Source organism: Mauremys mutica, chromosome 3, assembly GCF_020497125.1.
Source record: "Mauremys mutica isolate MM-2020 ecotype Southern chromosome 3, ASM2049712v1, whole genome shotgun sequence".
Lineage (NCBI taxonomy): Eukaryota > Metazoa > Chordata > Testudines > Geoemydidae > Mauremys > Mauremys mutica.
Window position 1 is genome coordinate 62688483 of NC_059074.1, and position 18956 is coordinate 62707438.

The 18956-nt window shown below is 40.1% G+C and overlaps 1 protein-coding gene across 3 annotated transcripts in view; it reads right to left on the bottom strand.

The window, feature by feature from the left end:
- Positions 1-2765: 2765 nt before the first annotated feature.
- Positions 2766-18956, bottom strand: part of HMGN3 (high mobility group nucleosomal binding domain 3) — a 115730-nt gene continuing 99539 nt past the window's right edge. For 2 of the 3 annotated variants that reach the window (XM_045009015.1, XM_045009016.1), the window contains 5 exons: positions 13146-13196; positions 10100-10129; positions 9231-9278; positions 4634-4747; positions 4114-4514 (listed from right to left, as the gene is read on the bottom strand). In XM_045009015.1, coding sequence (XP_044864950.1) covers positions 4383-4514; positions 4634-4747; positions 9231-9278; positions 10100-10129; positions 13146-13196 — 375 coding nt within the window. In that variant the 3' untranslated portion in view covers positions 4114-4382. The other variant, XM_045009014.1, reaches the window with a different exon arrangement.

An 18956-nucleotide genomic window follows, 5' to 3' on the forward strand; every position in this document is an offset into this window, starting at 1 on the left:
GAGGAGCGGGGATGTGGCGTACTCTGGAGAGGAGTGGAGTGGGGGGTGAGAAGAGATGGGCCTGGAGTGGAGTGGGGATGGGAAGCGGCAGGCCTAGAGCATCCCCCGACAAAGTCGGCGCCTGTTCTTCTCAGGGAAAGAAGGTGCTGCGCAAGATGCTTCTTAGCGTCCTTGCCTGCAGCAGGCTGTGCCTGTCTGGGGTAAGCCAGGGGCACTTCCCAATCACAGTACAGCACAATACTGTACAGTATATAATGCCTTTTGTCTGCCCCCAAAATTTTTCCTTGGAACCTAACCCCCCGCATTTACATTAAATTTTATGGATTAATTTAACATCGTTCCACTTAAAGTTGCATTTTTCAGGAACATAACTACAATGTTAAGTGAGGAGTTACTGTATCTAAAATAAACTAAAAGGTTTTATGTAACCTGACCTACAATAAGTACCTTCAGTCCTCCAATTTGGCTTTATTTTGAAATCAGTGACAGCTACTGAACAAGTCACATTTGAAGAGAATCTGTTTAATAGTTTTACGTATTTTAAACCTCACTTTGAATCAGCTTAAAAGACTACTTGTAAAAAAGTTTAAGCTTGATAACTAAGCTTTAAAACTACTGAGCTAATTTTCTTTAAAAAAAAAAAATTAGCTTGCCATGAATTCTAAGGCACCTGGCACCTTAAGTTAGAATTTTATAGCTAAAGCAATTTCAGAAGTAGCTCCAGATTACCTGGAGGTGGTCTGCAGATCACCAATTGACTACAGACCACAGTTTTAATGCACTTGTTTGGTTAGAGGCATGGAAATGCCAGCATTTTGAGGGTTAAAAAGAAGTGTCCCCTAAAATCCCATAGAGTGCTTTGAAAATTTTACACAAGGAGTGTCAGTGACTGGAGATGGGGGAAAAAAGTAGAAAACACCACATACATTTCTCACTTTTTCTGAAAATCAGAAATCTTAAGTGGATAAACAGGAATTTTAGGAATCTAAAATTTTATGGAAATTATTCTGAGTGGGTTTTTCTGGCAAAATAGATGGTCTTATTGTTAAGGCACCATACTGGGAGTTAGGAGATCAGGGTTCAAAGCCCAGCTCTGCCACAGACTTGCAGTGTGACACTGGTCAAGTCACTTAATCTCTATCATCTCAGTTACCATCTATAAAATGGGGGTAAGGCTACCTTTCTAATCCGTGGCGGTGGGGAAAGCATAAATTCATTAATGTTTGGGAGTGACTCAGATATTATGTTTCAGAGTAGTAGCCATGTTAGTCTGTATCCACAAAAAGAATAGCAGTACTTGTGGCACCTTAGAGACTAACAAATTTATTGTAGCATAAGCTTTCGTGGGCTACAGCTCACATCATCGGATGCATGTAGTGGAAAATACAGAAGGAAGATTGTGTGTGTGTGTATTATATATATATATATATATATAGACAGACACACACACACACACAGAGGGAACATGAAACAATGGGTGTTACCATACACATTATAAGGAGAGTGATCAGTTAAGGTGAGCTGTTGTCAGCAGGAGAGAAAAATAACTGTTTGTAGTGGTAATGAAAATGGCCCATTTCCAGCACTTGGATGGGCCATTACACAAAGTAAAACTATTTCCCCATGCTTATCCTCCCCCCCCACCCCCCGCCCACACACAGTTCCTTATATCTCCCTGTCAAGTGCTGGAAATGGGCCATTTTCATTACCACTACAAACAGTTATTTTTCTCTCCTACTGACAACAGCTCACCTTAACTGATCACTCTCCTTATAATGTGTATGGTAACACCCATTGTTTCATGTTCCGTGTGTATGTATGTGTGTGTCTATATATATATATATATATATATATATATATATATATATATATATCAGGGGTAGGCAACCTATGGCACGTGTACCGCCTTCGGCACGCGAGCTGATTTTCAATGGCACTCTCACTGCCCAGGTTCTGCCCACTGGTCCAGGGGGCTCTGCATTTTAATTTAATTTTAAATGAAGCTTCTTAAACAATTTAAAAACATTATTTACTTTACATACAACAATAGTTTAGTTATATATTAGACTTATAGAAACAGCCCTTCTAAAAACATTAAAATGTATTACTGGCACGCGAAACCTTAAATTAGAGTGAATAATTGAAGACTCGGCACACCACTTCTGAAAGGTTGCCAACCCCTGATATATATCTTCCTTCTGTATTTTCCACTACATGCATCCGATGAAGTGAGCTGTAGCCCACGAAAGTTTATGCTACAATAAATTTGTTAGTCTCAAAGGTACCACAAGTACTCCTATTCAGATATTATGGTGATGGGGGTGCCATATGTATTTAGATTGATAGACCCACCTCAACAGGGCCTGTCTTTAGCAAGCAAATCAGAGTGTTGTGCAGGAATCACTCTATGAAGAGGAATAACCGCTTCTCTTCTAATTGGATCATCATCTTTATTGTGTCCCCTCCCATCACTACCCTTATTCTCAACCTATTTCCAAAACTGTAAATTCTTTTTTAGATGGCAAGCTCCTTGGTGTTGAGACAGCAAGTCCTTATGCTATTGCACAGGGCCAATCAGAATAGAAACACTGATCCTGATGGTGGCGTAGGGTGCTACTATTATGTAAATGTAATGTATCAGAGAAGCTGAATAGAAAATGTACTGAAGTGGAGGGAGGGGGGAGAGAGAGAAGTTTTCTAAAAAATTAACATCAGGCTACTGCAGATGACAACTTGCTTCCTAAATAATAAAGACGACACTAAGGTCAAGCAATACAGTCATTTATTTATTGACTGAAACAAACAAAAGTATCCCCAGACGTAATGGCCACCACTTCAGCAATACAAATAAATGTTACTGAACAGGGAACATTTCTTTCTTACCTTCCCACCCCCACAAACAACAATAGAAATACTAGAGTTCCAGAAGAGGATAAAGAGAAAACTATCAAAGGCGCTTATAATGAGCTGAAGAGCTGTAATATATAGGTACTAAAGATCATTAGCTAATTTACCACCACCACAAGCCCCTCAAAAATACTTTAATTGTTCCATCTCTACCACATACCAAGTATAGTGCTGTTTAACAGCAATTGCAGTACATTTACAACTGTCCTCTGCTGAAGCAGAACAGCAATTACTATTTTATGTTAAATTTGGGGCAGTAGATAGAAACAAGAGTTCCATGTAATAAGCTGCTGAAATTAAAAACTCCTGTATTAGATGAAGGGGGGGAAAGGAGGGGCAGGGAGAGAGGAAGCAAAGCTGCTCCTGAATGCCTTTCAGTTACTGTACATTTGCTTCAATCAAGCAATTCATTCTGTCTTGGTATCTCACTATGTTATACTGGTACAGTAAAACAAAATCTATTCAACTGTGATAGTAAATACGAATACACTGGTTCATATTGAGAAGGCTATTAATATGTGGACCATTGAAAATCTTGACCTGTTACTCATATGTGGACATTTAAATATGTTTATCAGAGACCAGCAAAAAGCATCAAACGTAGTGCATGCAGAACACAATAGTTGCTAAACCATTTAGTCTTCCACACAATAGTTAAAAAATGAGTCAGGCATTCCTCAGATTTAGAGAAAACATTAGGAGGCTGTAGATTTGCAGGCAAGGAGACCTTTTATTTTAATCCATTAATAGAACCCAAAATAGTCAGCAGGTGGCCACATCTATCCATGTTTCATTAAAATCACATAAACCCTAAGTACAAAAGCACCACTGATTATTGCTCTAGAAAAACTGCATGAAAAATTCAAATACACACAGTAAAAACCATCACCATATGCACAAGACTTAATTTCTTAAAGCAAGTGTATGGAATGCTGATCCAATTTGACACACATCTTCCAACGCTAAATTGATATTTATATTACTTGGCAGCAATGGGAATTTCTAAGAGCATGGTTATGAGAAGGGATATGTTCCTATACAGTTTAGTATGTCAACTATCATCGTCCTAAAAAAATTAGCATTTACAAAATACTTGATAAAAATATCTTTTAAAAGTTGTCCAAGAGGTACATAAAATCAACCCAAAATTTTCATGACAATTCATTCGCTCTTGTCACCTACAGATTCAGTTCTCTGTGCCTGTGAAGGGGAAGGGAAAAAAAAAAACAATTACTATAAAAAGTTACTGCTCCACGTGTAAAAAAGCCCCCACACTAGCACCTTCTCCTTTGATGCATTATTTGCAACTGCTCAGTTTCAAACTACTTCAGTATTATGTTTACAGACACAACAGGTACACACACACACACACTTGTCTTGATTTATTGATCCCTGCTTTTCAAAAGCCATAGAAGCCTTACCTGCCAGCTTCCATTGTTCATAATGAAAAGCACCACACTACTATCTGTTTCTATTCACTGCACACATGCAGAATGCTCTACCGTACCCTTAACTTTCACTGTTTCAATCTGCCCTTTTACTGACAGTGTGCTGGGTGGGGCACCTCTGGATGTTGAAACACTAACAGTTGAGCGAGAGATGCGAATCTGCAATAACATTATGGGCAATAAAAAGAAACATTATGAACATGCTATCAATGGCTGAAAGATTGAATAATTTTTAAAAAACACTGATTCAATCAATGGGAGGTCTGTGTGGAAAGTACCTCTTCAGCTTTATTTTCACCATTTTCAGATGGTGTAGTACCTTCCTTTGCAGCTTCTTGTTTTTCATCCTTCTTTCCTTTAGCACCTTTGTTAGCCTTTGTTCCAGGTTCCTTCTGATAGAGGATCAAAAACATGGAGAGAGTGTGCATTAGAAGTTGTTGGATACTTGTTACTGTCTATGAACTATCTACTGTATGAGTAAGTTGTGTGTGACAAATTAGTACAAAATGTCAGCTACCTCTCTAAAGATGATCTGGAATGCTTTACCCACAAGTGCCAAAGCTGAGGGTTCTAAAGCTCTCCTGCAACTGCTGCCATCACTAGCAAAATTTAACTGAGACTCTATTGTTTCTCTTAATTTTCAGGGATTAAAAAAATTATTACTCTAGTAAAATAAGAAAACAGTCCATACATCATACAAAAACAAACCAGGATGGACATAAATATCAGAACAAGTACTGTCTATCAAAGTCTTATACAGTCAAGCACATTAATTGGACCAGAATCACAGCTGAAGTGATGACACAGCACTTTTGAATTCAACGGAATTGCACCAACTTACACTGGCTGAGGAACTAGCCCCCCTGTGTCTTAAGGATATTAGGTTGCTTTAGTAACATCCTTATTATATTAGAAAACAAAAATTAAGTAATTTTTGCTATTTTAGGCTTGCATGTTTCTCTTTGGAAAGAACACCCCAGATGGTAGGGGAAGTAGAAGTGGGTGGCAACCTAGGCAGCAGTGACCATAAGATGGTTGAGTTCAGGATCCTCACAAAAGGAAAAAAAGGAGAATAGCAAAAATATGGACCCTGGACTTCAGAAAAGCAGACTTTGACTCCCTTAGGGAACTGATGGGCAGGATCCCCTGGGACACTAATATGAGGGGGAAAAGGAGTCCAGGAGAGCTGGCTATATTTTAAAGAAGCCTTATTTAGGGCGCAGGAACAAACCATCCCAATGTGCAGAAAGAAAAGCCAAGCTGGTCCCCTGCCATATTTGCTAAACAGTGAAATCTTCGGTGAGCTTAAACTCAAAAAGGAAGCTTACAAGAAGTGGAAATTTGGACAGACGACTAGGAAGGAGTATAAAAATATTGCTAGAGCATGTAGGGATGTAATCAGGAAGGCCAAAGCACAATTGGCGTTGCAGCTAGCAAGGGATGTGAAGGGTAACAAGAAGGGGTTCTACAGGTATGTTAGAAACAAGAAGGAGGTCAGAGAAAGCTGAATGAGAGAGGCAACCTAGTGACAGATAATGTGGAAAAAGCTGAAATACTCAATGCTTTTTTTGCCTTGGTCTTCAGAGACAAGGTCAGCTCCCAGACTGCTGCACTGGGCAACAGTATGGGGAGGAGGTGAGCAGCTCTCAGTGGTGAAAGAACAGGTTAAGGACTATTTAGAAAAGCTGGACATGCACAAGTCAATGGGTACAGATCTAATGCATCCAAGGGTGCCGAGGGAGTTGGCTGTTGGCCATTATCTTTGAAAATTCATGGCCATCGGGGAAGTCCCAGATGACTGGAAAAAGGCAAATATAGTGCCCATATTTTAAAAAGGGAAGAAAGAGATCCCAGGGAACTATAGACAGGTCAGCCTCACTTCAGTCCCCAGCAAAATCATGGAACCAGGTCCTCAAGGAATCCATTTTGAAGCACTTGGAGGAGAGGAAGGTGATCAGGAACAGTCAACACGAATTCACCAAGGGCAAGTCATGCCTGACCAACCTGATTGCCTTCTATGATGAGATAACTGGCTCTGTGGATATGGGGAAAGTGGTGGATGTGATTGTAGCAGGGTGGATCCTGCGCCTGCTGAGAAGGGGTTGGAAAGCAGCTTGGCAGGGCTTGAGAGCTGCTACTCTCAAGCTGGGCTGATTGGGGAAGTAGCTGCAGCTGGGCCACACCCCAATCAGGCCACAGCTGGCTCCTATAAAAGGCTATGAGCCAGGAGCCCAGACAGTCTTCCTCTGCCTGAAGAGGAAGAAGGGCCTGGCTGCTTAGGAGCTTGAGACTGGATACCTGAGTGCAGCAGGGCTGGGGAAGGCTGAGGAGCTCCAGCCTAGAAAGCCCCAAGCTGCGGCCTAGCAGTGGGCCAACAGGTACTGGGGGTTGCAGAGGGCAGCCCAGGGGTAGGCCAAGGCAGGTCCAAACCCTCCATGCCTGTGATGAGTAGGCTGATACTGCAGTCTGCCCCAGAGTGTGGGGCTAGACAATGACTGGCAGTAGCCAATACTGAGGCAAGGTAGGGATAGAGGGTGGGGGTTCCCTGAGACAGAAGGGGAGACCCAGAGAGAAAGGGGCACTGCTAGGGGGCAGCACCCCATGTAAAAGGGCACCGGGTCCAGGGAGGGACACGGGGGGCCTAAGAACAGGTGGATCACCAGCCTGCAGAGGGTGCCCCAGGGCTGGACCGAGCTAAATTCCCAGAGCAACCAGTAGGAGGTGCTGCAGGGGTGAGTCAACCCGTTTTACAGTGATATATCTTAACTTTAGCAAAGCTTTTGATACGGTCTCCCACAGTATTCTTGCTGCAAGTTAAAGAACTATGGATTGGATGAATGGACTATAAACTGGATAGAAAGCTGGCTATATTGCCAGGCTCAACAGGTAGTGATCAATGGCTCAATGTTTAGTTGGCAGCTGGTATCAAGCAGAGTGCCCCAGGGGTTGGTCCTGGGGCCAGTTTTGTTCAACATCTTTATTAATGATCTGGATGATGGGATGAATTGTACCCTCAGCAAATTTGCAGATGACACTAAGCTGGGGGGAGAGGTAGATATGCTGAAGGGTAGGGATAGGGTCCAGAGTGACCTAGACAAATTGGAGGATTGGGCCAAAAGAAATCTGATGAGATTCAACAAGGACAAGTGCAGAGTCCTGCACTTAGGAAGGAAGAATCCCCTGCACAGCTACAGACTGGGCACTGACTGGCTAAGCAGCAGTTCAACAGAAAAGGACCTGGGGATTACAGTGGACAAGAAGCTGGATATGAGTCAGCAGTGTGCCCTTGTTGCCAAGAAGGCCAACGGCATATTGGACTGTATTAGTAGGAGCATTGCCAGCAGATCGAGGGAAGTGATTATTCCCCTTTAATTTGGCACTGGTGAGGCCACACTTGGAGTACTGCATCCAATTTTGGTCCCCCCACTACAGAAGGGATGTGGACAAATTGGAGTGAGTCCAGTGGAGGGCAATGAAAATGATTAGGGGTCTGGGGCACATGACTTACGAGGAGAGGCTGAGGGAACTGGGGTTATTTAGTCTGCAGAAGAGAAGAGTGATTTGATAGCAGCCTTCAACTACCTGAAGGAGGGTTCCAAAGAAATGGAGCTCGGCTGTTCTCAGTGGTGGCAGATGACAGAACAAGGAGCAATGGTCTCAAGTTGCAGTGGGGGAGATCTAGGTTGGATATTAGGAAACACAATTTCATTAGGAGGGCAGTGAAGCACTGGAATGGGTTACCTAGGGAGGTGGTGGAATCTCCATCCTTAGAGGTTTTTAAGGCCCAGCTTGACAAAGCCCTGGCTGGGATGATTTAGTTAGTGTTGGTCCTGCTTTGAGACGGTTTGTTTACCTGCCATGTCTGCTGGCTTGGCCGATCACGGCTCCCACTGGCAGTGGTTCACCGTCCCAGGCCAATGGGGGCTGCGGGAAGCGGTGCGGGCTGAGGGATGTGCTGGCCACTGCTTCCTGCCACCCCCATCGGCCTGGGACAGCGAACCGTGAACAGTGGTAGCCACCATCGGCCAAACCTGCGGATGCAGCAGGTAAACAAATGGGCCCAGCCTGCCAGGGTGCTTACCCTGGTGAGCCGCGTGCCAAAGGTTGCCGATCCCTGTTCTAATACTTGTCAATCAGAAATATACACTGGGGAGAGCTAAAACAGTTCTCCCCAAACATGCTTTTTCTGGTACAACAATTGTTGTTGTTTTGCATCTTCCTTGGGCCCCAATAAATCTGTTTTCTGAAGTACATTTCTAGAACTTCTCTTAATAGTGTCTGAAACCACTAACCTATGTACCATAGAATTTTTATTTTGACTGTATTTGGCCTAGAAAGTCAACACCACTTCATTTAGCCATATCTTTAATTCTACCTTTATTTGTAATCAGCATCCTTGGCAATAGCTGTATTTTCATAAGAAAAATATGTATAAGACACAAGCGTCTCACTAATGGGTGGAGTACTGTCCATTTAGTCAAGCAGGGAAGGCAATGCTGAAAAAGCTGACACACTAGTGTGGGAAATGCTAGGTCCCAGGTTGGTAGCGGAGCCACCTTGATCAACCCTGCATGTGCAGGAAAGGTGAGCTCCATCTCTGGGGAAGGAAAAGATGTTGCTACAGTGAATAGCTCTGCTTAGGAAGCAAAAGTATGGGGCTGACAGACCATGCATTGCAGGCAGACAGCAATACATTTAAATTGGGACGGGGGGTGGGGGAGAGAGAGGGAGTTTTGCTTTTAAAGATAAAACATGAAAAAAATGTGGATGCTTCAGAAGTTGTCCATGAACATTTGAAACAGAGTGAAATATGCAATGCAAAAACAAAAGTGCATGATTATTTGGTCATAGTGATTTAAATTACAGGAATTTTACCTTTGTGGTTTTCCTTGGTTTGGGTTCAGGTTTTGGTGGAGCAGGTTTCTATAAAACATTTCCAGTTACAAAATATATTAGATAATTCACTACCAGCCTCCTACCCCCACCTTTTCCTTGCTTCCTGGTATGCACCTCTTAAAAGACCAGAAAAGTTTCATGTTCAGATATACCTCAACGGACACCACAGACTAAGCTAGCCTGTATCTATTGGCTCACCACATGCAGGAGTGAAAGTAAGTTTGGAGTCATTTTAAGAGTCTAAGAGGGAGTTTGGTGTGAACCATTAACAGAAGCCCACCCTCCCGTTTAGCCTCTCTGTAACAGAGAGCGTGGACTATCTAATGTGACAGTGCTAGAAGGTTCTTCCTCCTCCATTCCTCCTGAAGTGGGCTATTTATTAATTATTGTTTTTAATATATGAACACACATACGTCAAGCAAATGTACTGGAAAGAAAAAGGGAAATTTTCCCCCTCCCACTTGTCCTACTACCCATATCTAACAAAGAAAAATAACCAAAAAGTATCAAAAATATCAAATCCAGCCCTGCTACAGTGGCCCCCCCGTCTTTCACAGAGGAAGATGCATCTTCACAACCAGCACCTGTTGACCTATCAGGAGATAGAACTTCCAGAAGTTCTAAGTCACACTTTGTGTGCAACAGGCATACCAGTGAAAGAAAAGAACACAGTTCTTTTTAGGAGACTGTGTGCCTTTGTTTATATTAAAATAAACATCCTTCCCTCTAGAGAGCTTTAATGCTCTTCAAGAATAAATGAATCAAACAAAATATGACATCCTGTTTGTTTGGCATGAAAAAGCATGTGCCTAGGAAGGTGTACACCAACGGTTCTTAGGAATACTTACAGCTGACAATCTTGCCGATCGTCTTGTGGGCTATAAAAAGGGGAAAAAATGTTGGTAGGCTTTCAGCAGATCATAGTCAAACCAAGACAAAAATGTGTCACTCATTCATTTGATGATAACTTAAAATATACCACTAGGACAACAAAAGTCCTTACTGCCAAATACACATAAAGGGTGCCGCCTCCACTGGATTTTTTGAGTTTTAAAGAGACATAGTGAACTTGAAATCCAGTTGCTTACAAAAAAACAGTTCAGAAGTTTCAGTGACTACAAATATTGACAGATTTTGGAGCAGGTGCAGTTTTACAATAGCAGTGACCTATTTTATAAGTGTTTATCTCACCCTTGTTGCTGTGTGAAAGGCCTATGCAAACAGGAGAGAATGACTGACTACACATCGGAAACAAACTGATTCTACATAGGACTGCAAAGCAAGTAAACTGAAAATATTGAGGAAAAGTTTTTTTTTAATTTCTTAGCTGTTATTTTTACACAGTGTTAACTTGCATTTCTGTCAGAAAATACTTTTAAGTTGATGGTGTCCCTTAGTACAGTGCTGATATTTAAAAGAAGTAAATTAAGGCCCAATCCTTCAGCTGATACCATGTGAGTACAGGAGTCCACCTGCACAGAGCCAGCTGCAGGAGCAGAGGGTAAGCATTTGACTGTTTTTCCACTTAAAGAAAATTATTAGGGGAAGAAATAAGAGATGTGAACACCCCTCCCCACCCACAAATAAAATTAAATGTCTCTACTTTTTTCATAAGTCGAGTGTGGAAGATGAGAAAGTCTAGGAAATATTATTTAAATCCACTCCCAGGCCCCTGAATACATTATAACTATAGATGAGTGAATGAAGCTGGTTACAGAGCATGACTAAAGAGCTCATGAATATTAAAAACTGCAACTGGGTTGTAACAGGGTCAGGACAAAACCATGTAACTAGTCCCCGACTCGGCTCTATTTGTACTGTTTTGGCCAAGGCTTTGTCTTGGTTTAAAAACACAAAACAAACAAAAAAACCCACCACATATAAAATTTGGTCTATGCTACAAAATTGGAACCATGTTTACTTACAGTTGTCCCTTTGCCTGATTTGTAACCCATCCCCCAACAAAACAGAACCTAAAGATGAACTGAAAGGTGTTTTAAAAAAAAACAAAAAAAACACCACCAATATATAAAAAGTATGTTTCAAAGGTGGCCTGAAAAACATGTGTCAAAGGTTCTGCATTTCTCCTGCAACAGATGAGGCCATCACCTGAGGAGTACAGTTAGCCATGTTCCATATAATGATTTTAATGTCCCTTACTAGTAAACACTTACAGGGTAAATAAAATCTTGAACTTGGTCTTGGCAGGAAGAAGGTTTTGTCCAAGGAAAAAAAAAACCAACAACTGATTTTCAGCTGTCTAGTAGTTATACGTCATTCTAAAATCTATATGTCTCTTCTCTTAGTGATTTGGGATATCTATTTGTTGAGCACTATCAGTTTTCACAGCACCACTGCTAAACAGGTTAAAAAGACAGCATTTCAATTAGTCTGTAAGTACAGAATTGTAGAACCTGTGTACCCCAAGTCCCAGCTTAAATCTACATTTACATCCCCTGGTTCTCTAGAAGGCATTTGAACAATAGAAGGTACAGATAAGACAGCACTCTTCTAAATCACAATGATTTACAAAAAACAGAGAGAGACAACAATGGCTTTGGTCATGTAGTAGAGGGTTTTACTCATTGATCAGCTTCACTTAAGGGTTTGCACTGACATCAGGAGCACAGTGAGTTAAACACAATTCTTTAAAAATCCCTGAGTGGAGAGGGTAGGTTGTTTAACTCTCTTGTCCCATTTTATCTAGAAGCTATGCTATCTGATTGCATCTCAGTCCTTATAGGTAACAGAAGTTACATACAGAGAGCTATAATGCCCTTGTGAACAAAGCCATCATATCTATTCTTGACTCCATGTCCGTGATGGATGTTCCTATGTTTGAGAGAGGATAGGCTCTTTTGAAACAGTTTAGAAACCTTGCAGGCATCTGCAAGCTTCTAGTTAGAAGCTAGAAATGTTCATTCTTTATACTGGTATCCAATGGACATCAATGATATCTGTCAAACCTTTCGGGGGGAGGGAGGGGAACCTTAGGACTGCTCTCCTTCAAAATTATTTTATTTTGAGGAAACAGTATTTAAACATGGATACAGGAGAAGAATCTGTATTGTTTTACACAAAGTTAAGTCACATTAAAAGTTTAATACTTGCCTAAGGTATTCTTTTTAACCTACCTTTGTAATAATATTGTACAAGATATAATAGAAACTACATAAAACTCTCAACTGTACTAATTTGTGCAATCATATGCTTCTTGATCTTCTAGGAAATGTCACAGGAAACATTGCTACTAAGAAGCTAAAAACCAAGATGCCCTTTTCCAAAGAGCTCATTTATTCCTTCAGGGGGTTATGCCTGAATCTTGCTATTGTTTTGCCCCTTCTACTGCACCATTTTTTTTTCTAAATGACTGAGCCTCAAGTCAGCTTCCTTGTCTTGGCTCACTAATTTTTACATTTTCTGGAGACCTATAATTTATGTTCTTACTTATGTTTTCAGTTCAAATATGCCCTTTGGAGAATGTTCATAACTTTAAAATAGAGGAAATTCACTGTTAATTCACCTGAATGTTCATTCAGTTTTTGAAATCAACGCAGTAAACTTCCTTACTGGATTTAAAAAGAAGAGGGTGGGGGGGAGCTAAATTCCCATGGCACTAGGATTCAGGATCCTTCCCCATTGACTAACGTGCTACTGGAAAATGCCTCATGTAGCAATGCATCCTCTGATTCTTCAGTGCCAAAAGGATTAAATTTTACCAAGTAAACCAAATCTGTTTTGCAGTTTTAACACCAATACCAGAATTCCCATAAAAAACCCACATCATAAGTGGATCTCTGTGAAGCAACAAATACTATTTAGTTTTGTAAAACTGGGAGTCTCCAATTTAATAATTAAAACCACAACAGATGAAAAAACAGGAGTTATACTTGCCTCTTGTTTAGTTATTTTTGCTGCATCCTTGCCCTCAGCACCCTCTGGAGACTGAAGAGAAAATATTGAATAAAGTCAGCTATTTTGTTATGCATCTATAAAAAAAGCATTGGGGTTATGACAAAACATGGACTAAAATAAAGTTACCTGTCTGTATGCCACAATAACTGAATTCCCCTTGAAAAGAGATGTTTGTCAGACTTGCAAGTTAGGGCTTGCAAACCAAACACTATCAAGTAAAATCATTCTAGATTTCCCAAGGAAGAAACACAGGACTGATTACCAGCAAAAGCTGGGACTGCTACAGAGCAGCACATCAGCTCCCTAGCAGCAAGTAGATAGGCAACACCTTGCATCAAACAGTGACCATCCCAGCCAATTAACAAAAAACATCCACAGGCTCCAATGGGAGTACGAGCTAGTCAACAGTTGGTAGGATAATGGTTTGAAGTGAACCCCTGAGGTTTGCTCTAACAGGGATTTTGAGAACCCCTGGGAAATTTAACTCTCCTCCTCCTGCACATACACTCCACTAGTAATTAAGCAATATCAAGCCATAAAACACAAATATATTGAAATGAGTTGAAAAAGTTAAATTCAGTCGTCTTATGCCTCAGATTCAGCTTTCATTATTGCTTTAACCTCCCTCATAGCCTCCATCAAAATAGTTCAAGTCAGGTTTGCTCCTGCTTACTCTTACCTGCATCATCTGAAAGGTACAGAAGAGCTTACTCAATTTAACTATAAACCCACTTACAGTTAAATCAGGTCTGTTATGTCAATTATTAACTATTGTGTTTATGGGCCTACACAACAACACTTCAGGGCAGGGATCCTCATCTTCAAAGTGCTTACAAACTAAACAGATAATCCAATGAAAAGTGACTAACAGTATTTTGCAGTCAGGAAGGAAGGAAGAGGTCTGTGGATGGGGAAGAGAACACAGCTTTGAGGAGAGCATTATTTTTTTAAATAAGAGCAGATAGTTCAGTTTTACATATTTTTTCTTAGTCTTTTCTGATCAGGTACAAGAGCAGGAGGAGATAGAAATGTAGTGGAGATCAGTAGTGGAAAGGTAACCAAAAGAAACTGATTTTGAGAAGGGATTTGAGGGAGTAGAACAATGTTGCTTGGGGCACAGAAGAAAAGAGGCTAATTTGCTACACAGAGTTGCCTTCTTCTGTAACTCTGTAGGGTTATTGGACTGTGAATTGCTTATAGAAAGGGTGCTAAGAATTTGTGCCCTACCAGCTGGGTATGGATGGATAATGAATATGACTTCGTAGTTGTAACATACAATCTCCTGATAGAAAGGGAAGGTGCCACAATAGCAGGTCATAAAAAGATAACTAAAGCCAGTAATTTAAATGACTGAGAAATTGCAAGAAATTAAGCAGCACTGCACAGAACAAAGCAAAGCAGCTAGGAAAACCCACACAATCAGACTTTTAAAATGGAGTTTGGCCATTTCTCTCAGCAACTATGGCTGTCCAACCCATGGCAGTGGGGTTCTGAGATAGTTTCAAGACTTTCAGAAAATGGATGGTAATCTCTGTAATCACAAAAACAGTTGTCAGATGCCATTCTTTGGGTGAGAGCTCAGAAGCAAAAACACCCCACCATAAGCAATTTGCAGCAGATTCTCATTTACATGAAGACTGTTTCACATAGCTCAGGCTTTAGACTAATGAGCCTTTGTGTAATTGAGAATTAGGCCCATTATGTACTGTGTGGGAGATAAAGTGGGATGTCCCTTGCTCTATTTCTTATAGACTGTTACATCAGCCTTTAACCTCCTTTTTGTTAAGCTAAACACATTTTAATAATGGGCTCTTCAATCTAACAGAGAAATATACAATACAATCTAATGGTTGGACGTTGAAACTAGACAAATTCAGACTTTCCGTAAGTTGTACTTTTTTAAACAGTGACAATTAACCTTTGGACCAATTTACCAAGGGTCATGGTGGATTTTCCATCACTGACAATTTTTAAATCCTGCTCAGATCTTTTTCTAAAAGATAAACTCTAGGAATTATTTTGGGTAAATTATATGGTCTGTATTATATAGAAGGTCAGACTAGGTAATCACAATGGTCGTCTCTGGCTTTGGGAGCCATGAAATATAAAATTATTCATTAACAGTCTCACAATCCATATATTGACTTATCTTGACAAAAAACATTTAAGTTGTATGTGTGAGGTTTTTTTACGCTTGCTCCATTTTGTCTCTATCTTAAAATGTTCTTCATGCAGTCCATCTGACCATGTCTTGGCAAGTAGCATACTACAATTAAACTAGTTTATAATCCACTTGTTACCTTAAAATATATAGTTTTTTAAAAGTTAGAACATTTCAGGGGCCAAACAATCCAGTCTGCTTTTAGCATGGATGGGGTGAAATAGACACAAATAAGCTTGGAGGTGTGGTAGGTGGAGGAGAAAGAGGAGCTCAGTGTCATAATCCCCAGTTACCAAATCCAACTGCTACCCAAAGCAACACAAGTTCAGAGTACCTGGCAAGAAGTAAGCCAACCAGAAGAAGACAGCTTTATGCAGCATTACCTCCACAAGGGGAGGTGCACTAGTAGAGAGAAGAGAGCTTTAGGCCTAAGTAGACCCAACAGGAGCATAACTTCCAGTGAACTACCATGAGCAGCAGTTCTCTACCTGGATATCCCAAGAGTCACATGACTTCCCCTTGGAAGTCATCACAGGCTTACTTGTCCTGACCCTTCCACAGAGAGCTAACATCCCTTGACTTCCCACTGTGATGTCATGCCATCTAAGGAACTGATTTCAAAGTAGGTGCTTTTATTAAATAACTCATCCTCTCCCACAGGTTTTTTCCATGAGGTAATGCTATGGCTCACAGTATTTAACATGACACTGTCACCTGTCAAGTTGCAGTGCATCCTTGCTATGTCTGTCTTGCTTACATTGTAAACTCTTCAGAGAAGAGACCACTTGCATTGCGAGTCTTGTATACTTTTGGCACTGAATTGTTCAAAAGGCAGTGCTACAAGCTAGATAAGCTTTCTAATAGTACGGCAGTTCTTCAGATTACTTGTATCATCATCATTACAGTTGCATCCACCAGGTCCATTGTGATAGGTGCTGTACAAACACATAAAAAGAGGTGTTCTCTTTGGGGCAGACATGAAGAATAAGGTGACAGACAACAGGTGATTACAAAAACCACCACCAAACAATGATAGGACTATGATCAGTGTCATAAGCAATGGTCATAGCAAACCAGCTGCCCGGCCAGCAAGACTTATGTTTTCAATATTGTAACTAATGGTAAATTTTAGGCTCAGCAGACCACAGATATGTATTGTACCTTAAGTGTCATTGCAGATTTGGTGTCTGGATTATCAGTTTTGTGAGCTCACAGTTTTGTAAATTAAGCATCAGTTAAACTTTAGCTGATCAATCAGATCCACATATTTTATATCTCCGGGTTAACCAGGATGGCTGTGTATACACACCCTGTGCCCATCAGTGATGAGGAAGAGCTTTTTAAAAAGTGACAAGTTAAAAATCAGGTTTTTCGATGAACAGTGGATTATAAAACCAAGTTTATTTATTTCACTCATTTTGGAGAATGAGCAGCAACCCCCTGGTTGATCACACTTTCTAGTCCTCATACATTAGCACAATATTATGACATTTGGGTTACCAAAGCTACAGGGGAAATCATTAAATTGAAAAAATTAAAGACAATTTCCATATTTTAAAGAGTTATCTGACAGAGGTGGCTATAGGTTGACAAACTGACAAAACTTTAACTTTAGTAATTAAAATGCTGAAATATAAACCGGATGTACCTTAAGTAAAATAATGCAACAACATTAGCAAGGTTACCATTTATCTGTCAGATGGCAATCAAACAATTTAGATGGCCAAAGGGGGTTATAGTATCCCAGCACTGCAACTTCTGCACAGATATTGATGTTTACAGGTGAATGGATTTATTTTAGTAATGTAAGCAATGTTTTAAAAAGCCAACACGGAAAGATAAATATAGTAAAACTGATTAAACGACATCTTGTAAAGGATGTTAATATTAACTGATGCCACATACCAAGGGCCCGTGTGGTCAGAAATTACAGGCTCATACCCACGTGAATTTAAAAAGCATATACTGATTTCTTTCTAACTGCTACATTAGAAGTTAGAGGAAGAGAGACCCATTAGGACATTTAATCGAACCCCCTAACAGTACATGGATTACTCGCTAAAGTATTTTTTCTAGTGTTTTATCTAGTCACATTTTTAAAATTTCCATGCAATAAGAATTTTCTCCAGACATCATTCTGGCACAGCATTTTAGGTGCAGTCTCTGAGTTGTACACCATCATTTCCCTGTTCCCTGGTGTGCTGCCCGTTACTCCTCCCACTCCTAACCCATTTTCCCCCCACCAAAAACCAAAACAAACAAAACACGGTTTGCAACAAAACTCAGCCGTCAGCAAAAGGACATATCATTCCATATGCCTACTTCAGAATTACTGCTGTCCAGGTTTTTTCCTTCCCTTTGAATATATATGTTTCAGACAGTTTTCCTCTACATGTATTACCTTAAGGTTTTCCCAAGCTAAAACTCAGACCAAGTTCATTGCTAGTGTAACTAAATTTCAGTCAGTGGAGTTACACTAGGTGAGTTTGGCTCACCATCCATATTTCTACTTCTTTAGGTCCCTTTAATTATTTCTCTGTCCTCACCATAGCTCTGAAATTTACAAAGTGCTACTAAATTAACTAGGGCGCTGTTTACTTCCCATTTCAGATTTTTAACAAAGACATTCAATCCCATGTTATTTAAACGCCAACCAACTCCTTTGACACCATTCTCAACACTTTGCCCCACCCTGCCCCAGTGCAATACCTTATTTATCATTAAAACTTTTTTTTGTGGTTCTTTGACCAATTTTTAGCGGATGCAACAATGTTCATAGCCGAGCCAATCTGAATTAACTGTGCAAGTAAAACAGATACTGCATCAAATGCTTTACTAAAAGCCAGATACGTATCGCCTGCATTTCTTTTATCCACAAAGGGCCCAATCCTGAAAAATGTTTAACATGGCAGTAACTTCATGCACATGAACAATTCCACTGAATTCACATTCAAAGCACATGAAATTACTCATCTGCTTAAATATTTGCAGAATCAGAGCCTAGTTTTTTAATTCTCACCCAAAAACAAGAAGAAAAAAAAATCAGGTTTTATGGCATGTCCTTTTTAAATTAAATTTGTATTCAGTGTATTCCATTAAACTTTACTTACAGATTATCCACATTTCAACATTAATTCTTATGAGATAGCATGGAGAGAGAGCTCCACAGTTTCCACACCTCCTGGGCCTTTTCAAAGAGTATTTACAAACCTGCTAAAACTGCATAATATAGTAACTCCCTCCATCTCATAGGCAATTATCCTTTCCCAGTTACCTAATAAATTAGAAGCTACGGAGTTACCTGTGTTAAGCACATATATTCTTCACTGTAAAAGGAAATGCTTCTGAAATATTTATTCTTTAAACTAAACCTATATAACATTTTGATCTTCTGAAATTATAGATAATAAAATACAATGCAAGACTTAGAAATGATGAAGGGATTTAAATCTAAAAATATCTATTAGAGGAATATATAATTGTATAATCCTTTATGGGATAATGTCAACATCATGATGTGATGAAAGGGTAGAGTATGCTTAAAGTTCTAATATGAAATAGATAAAAATATCCTCATATCATTCACTAACGAAAGTCCTTTGTGGGTGTGTGCACGCGGGTGTGCACAT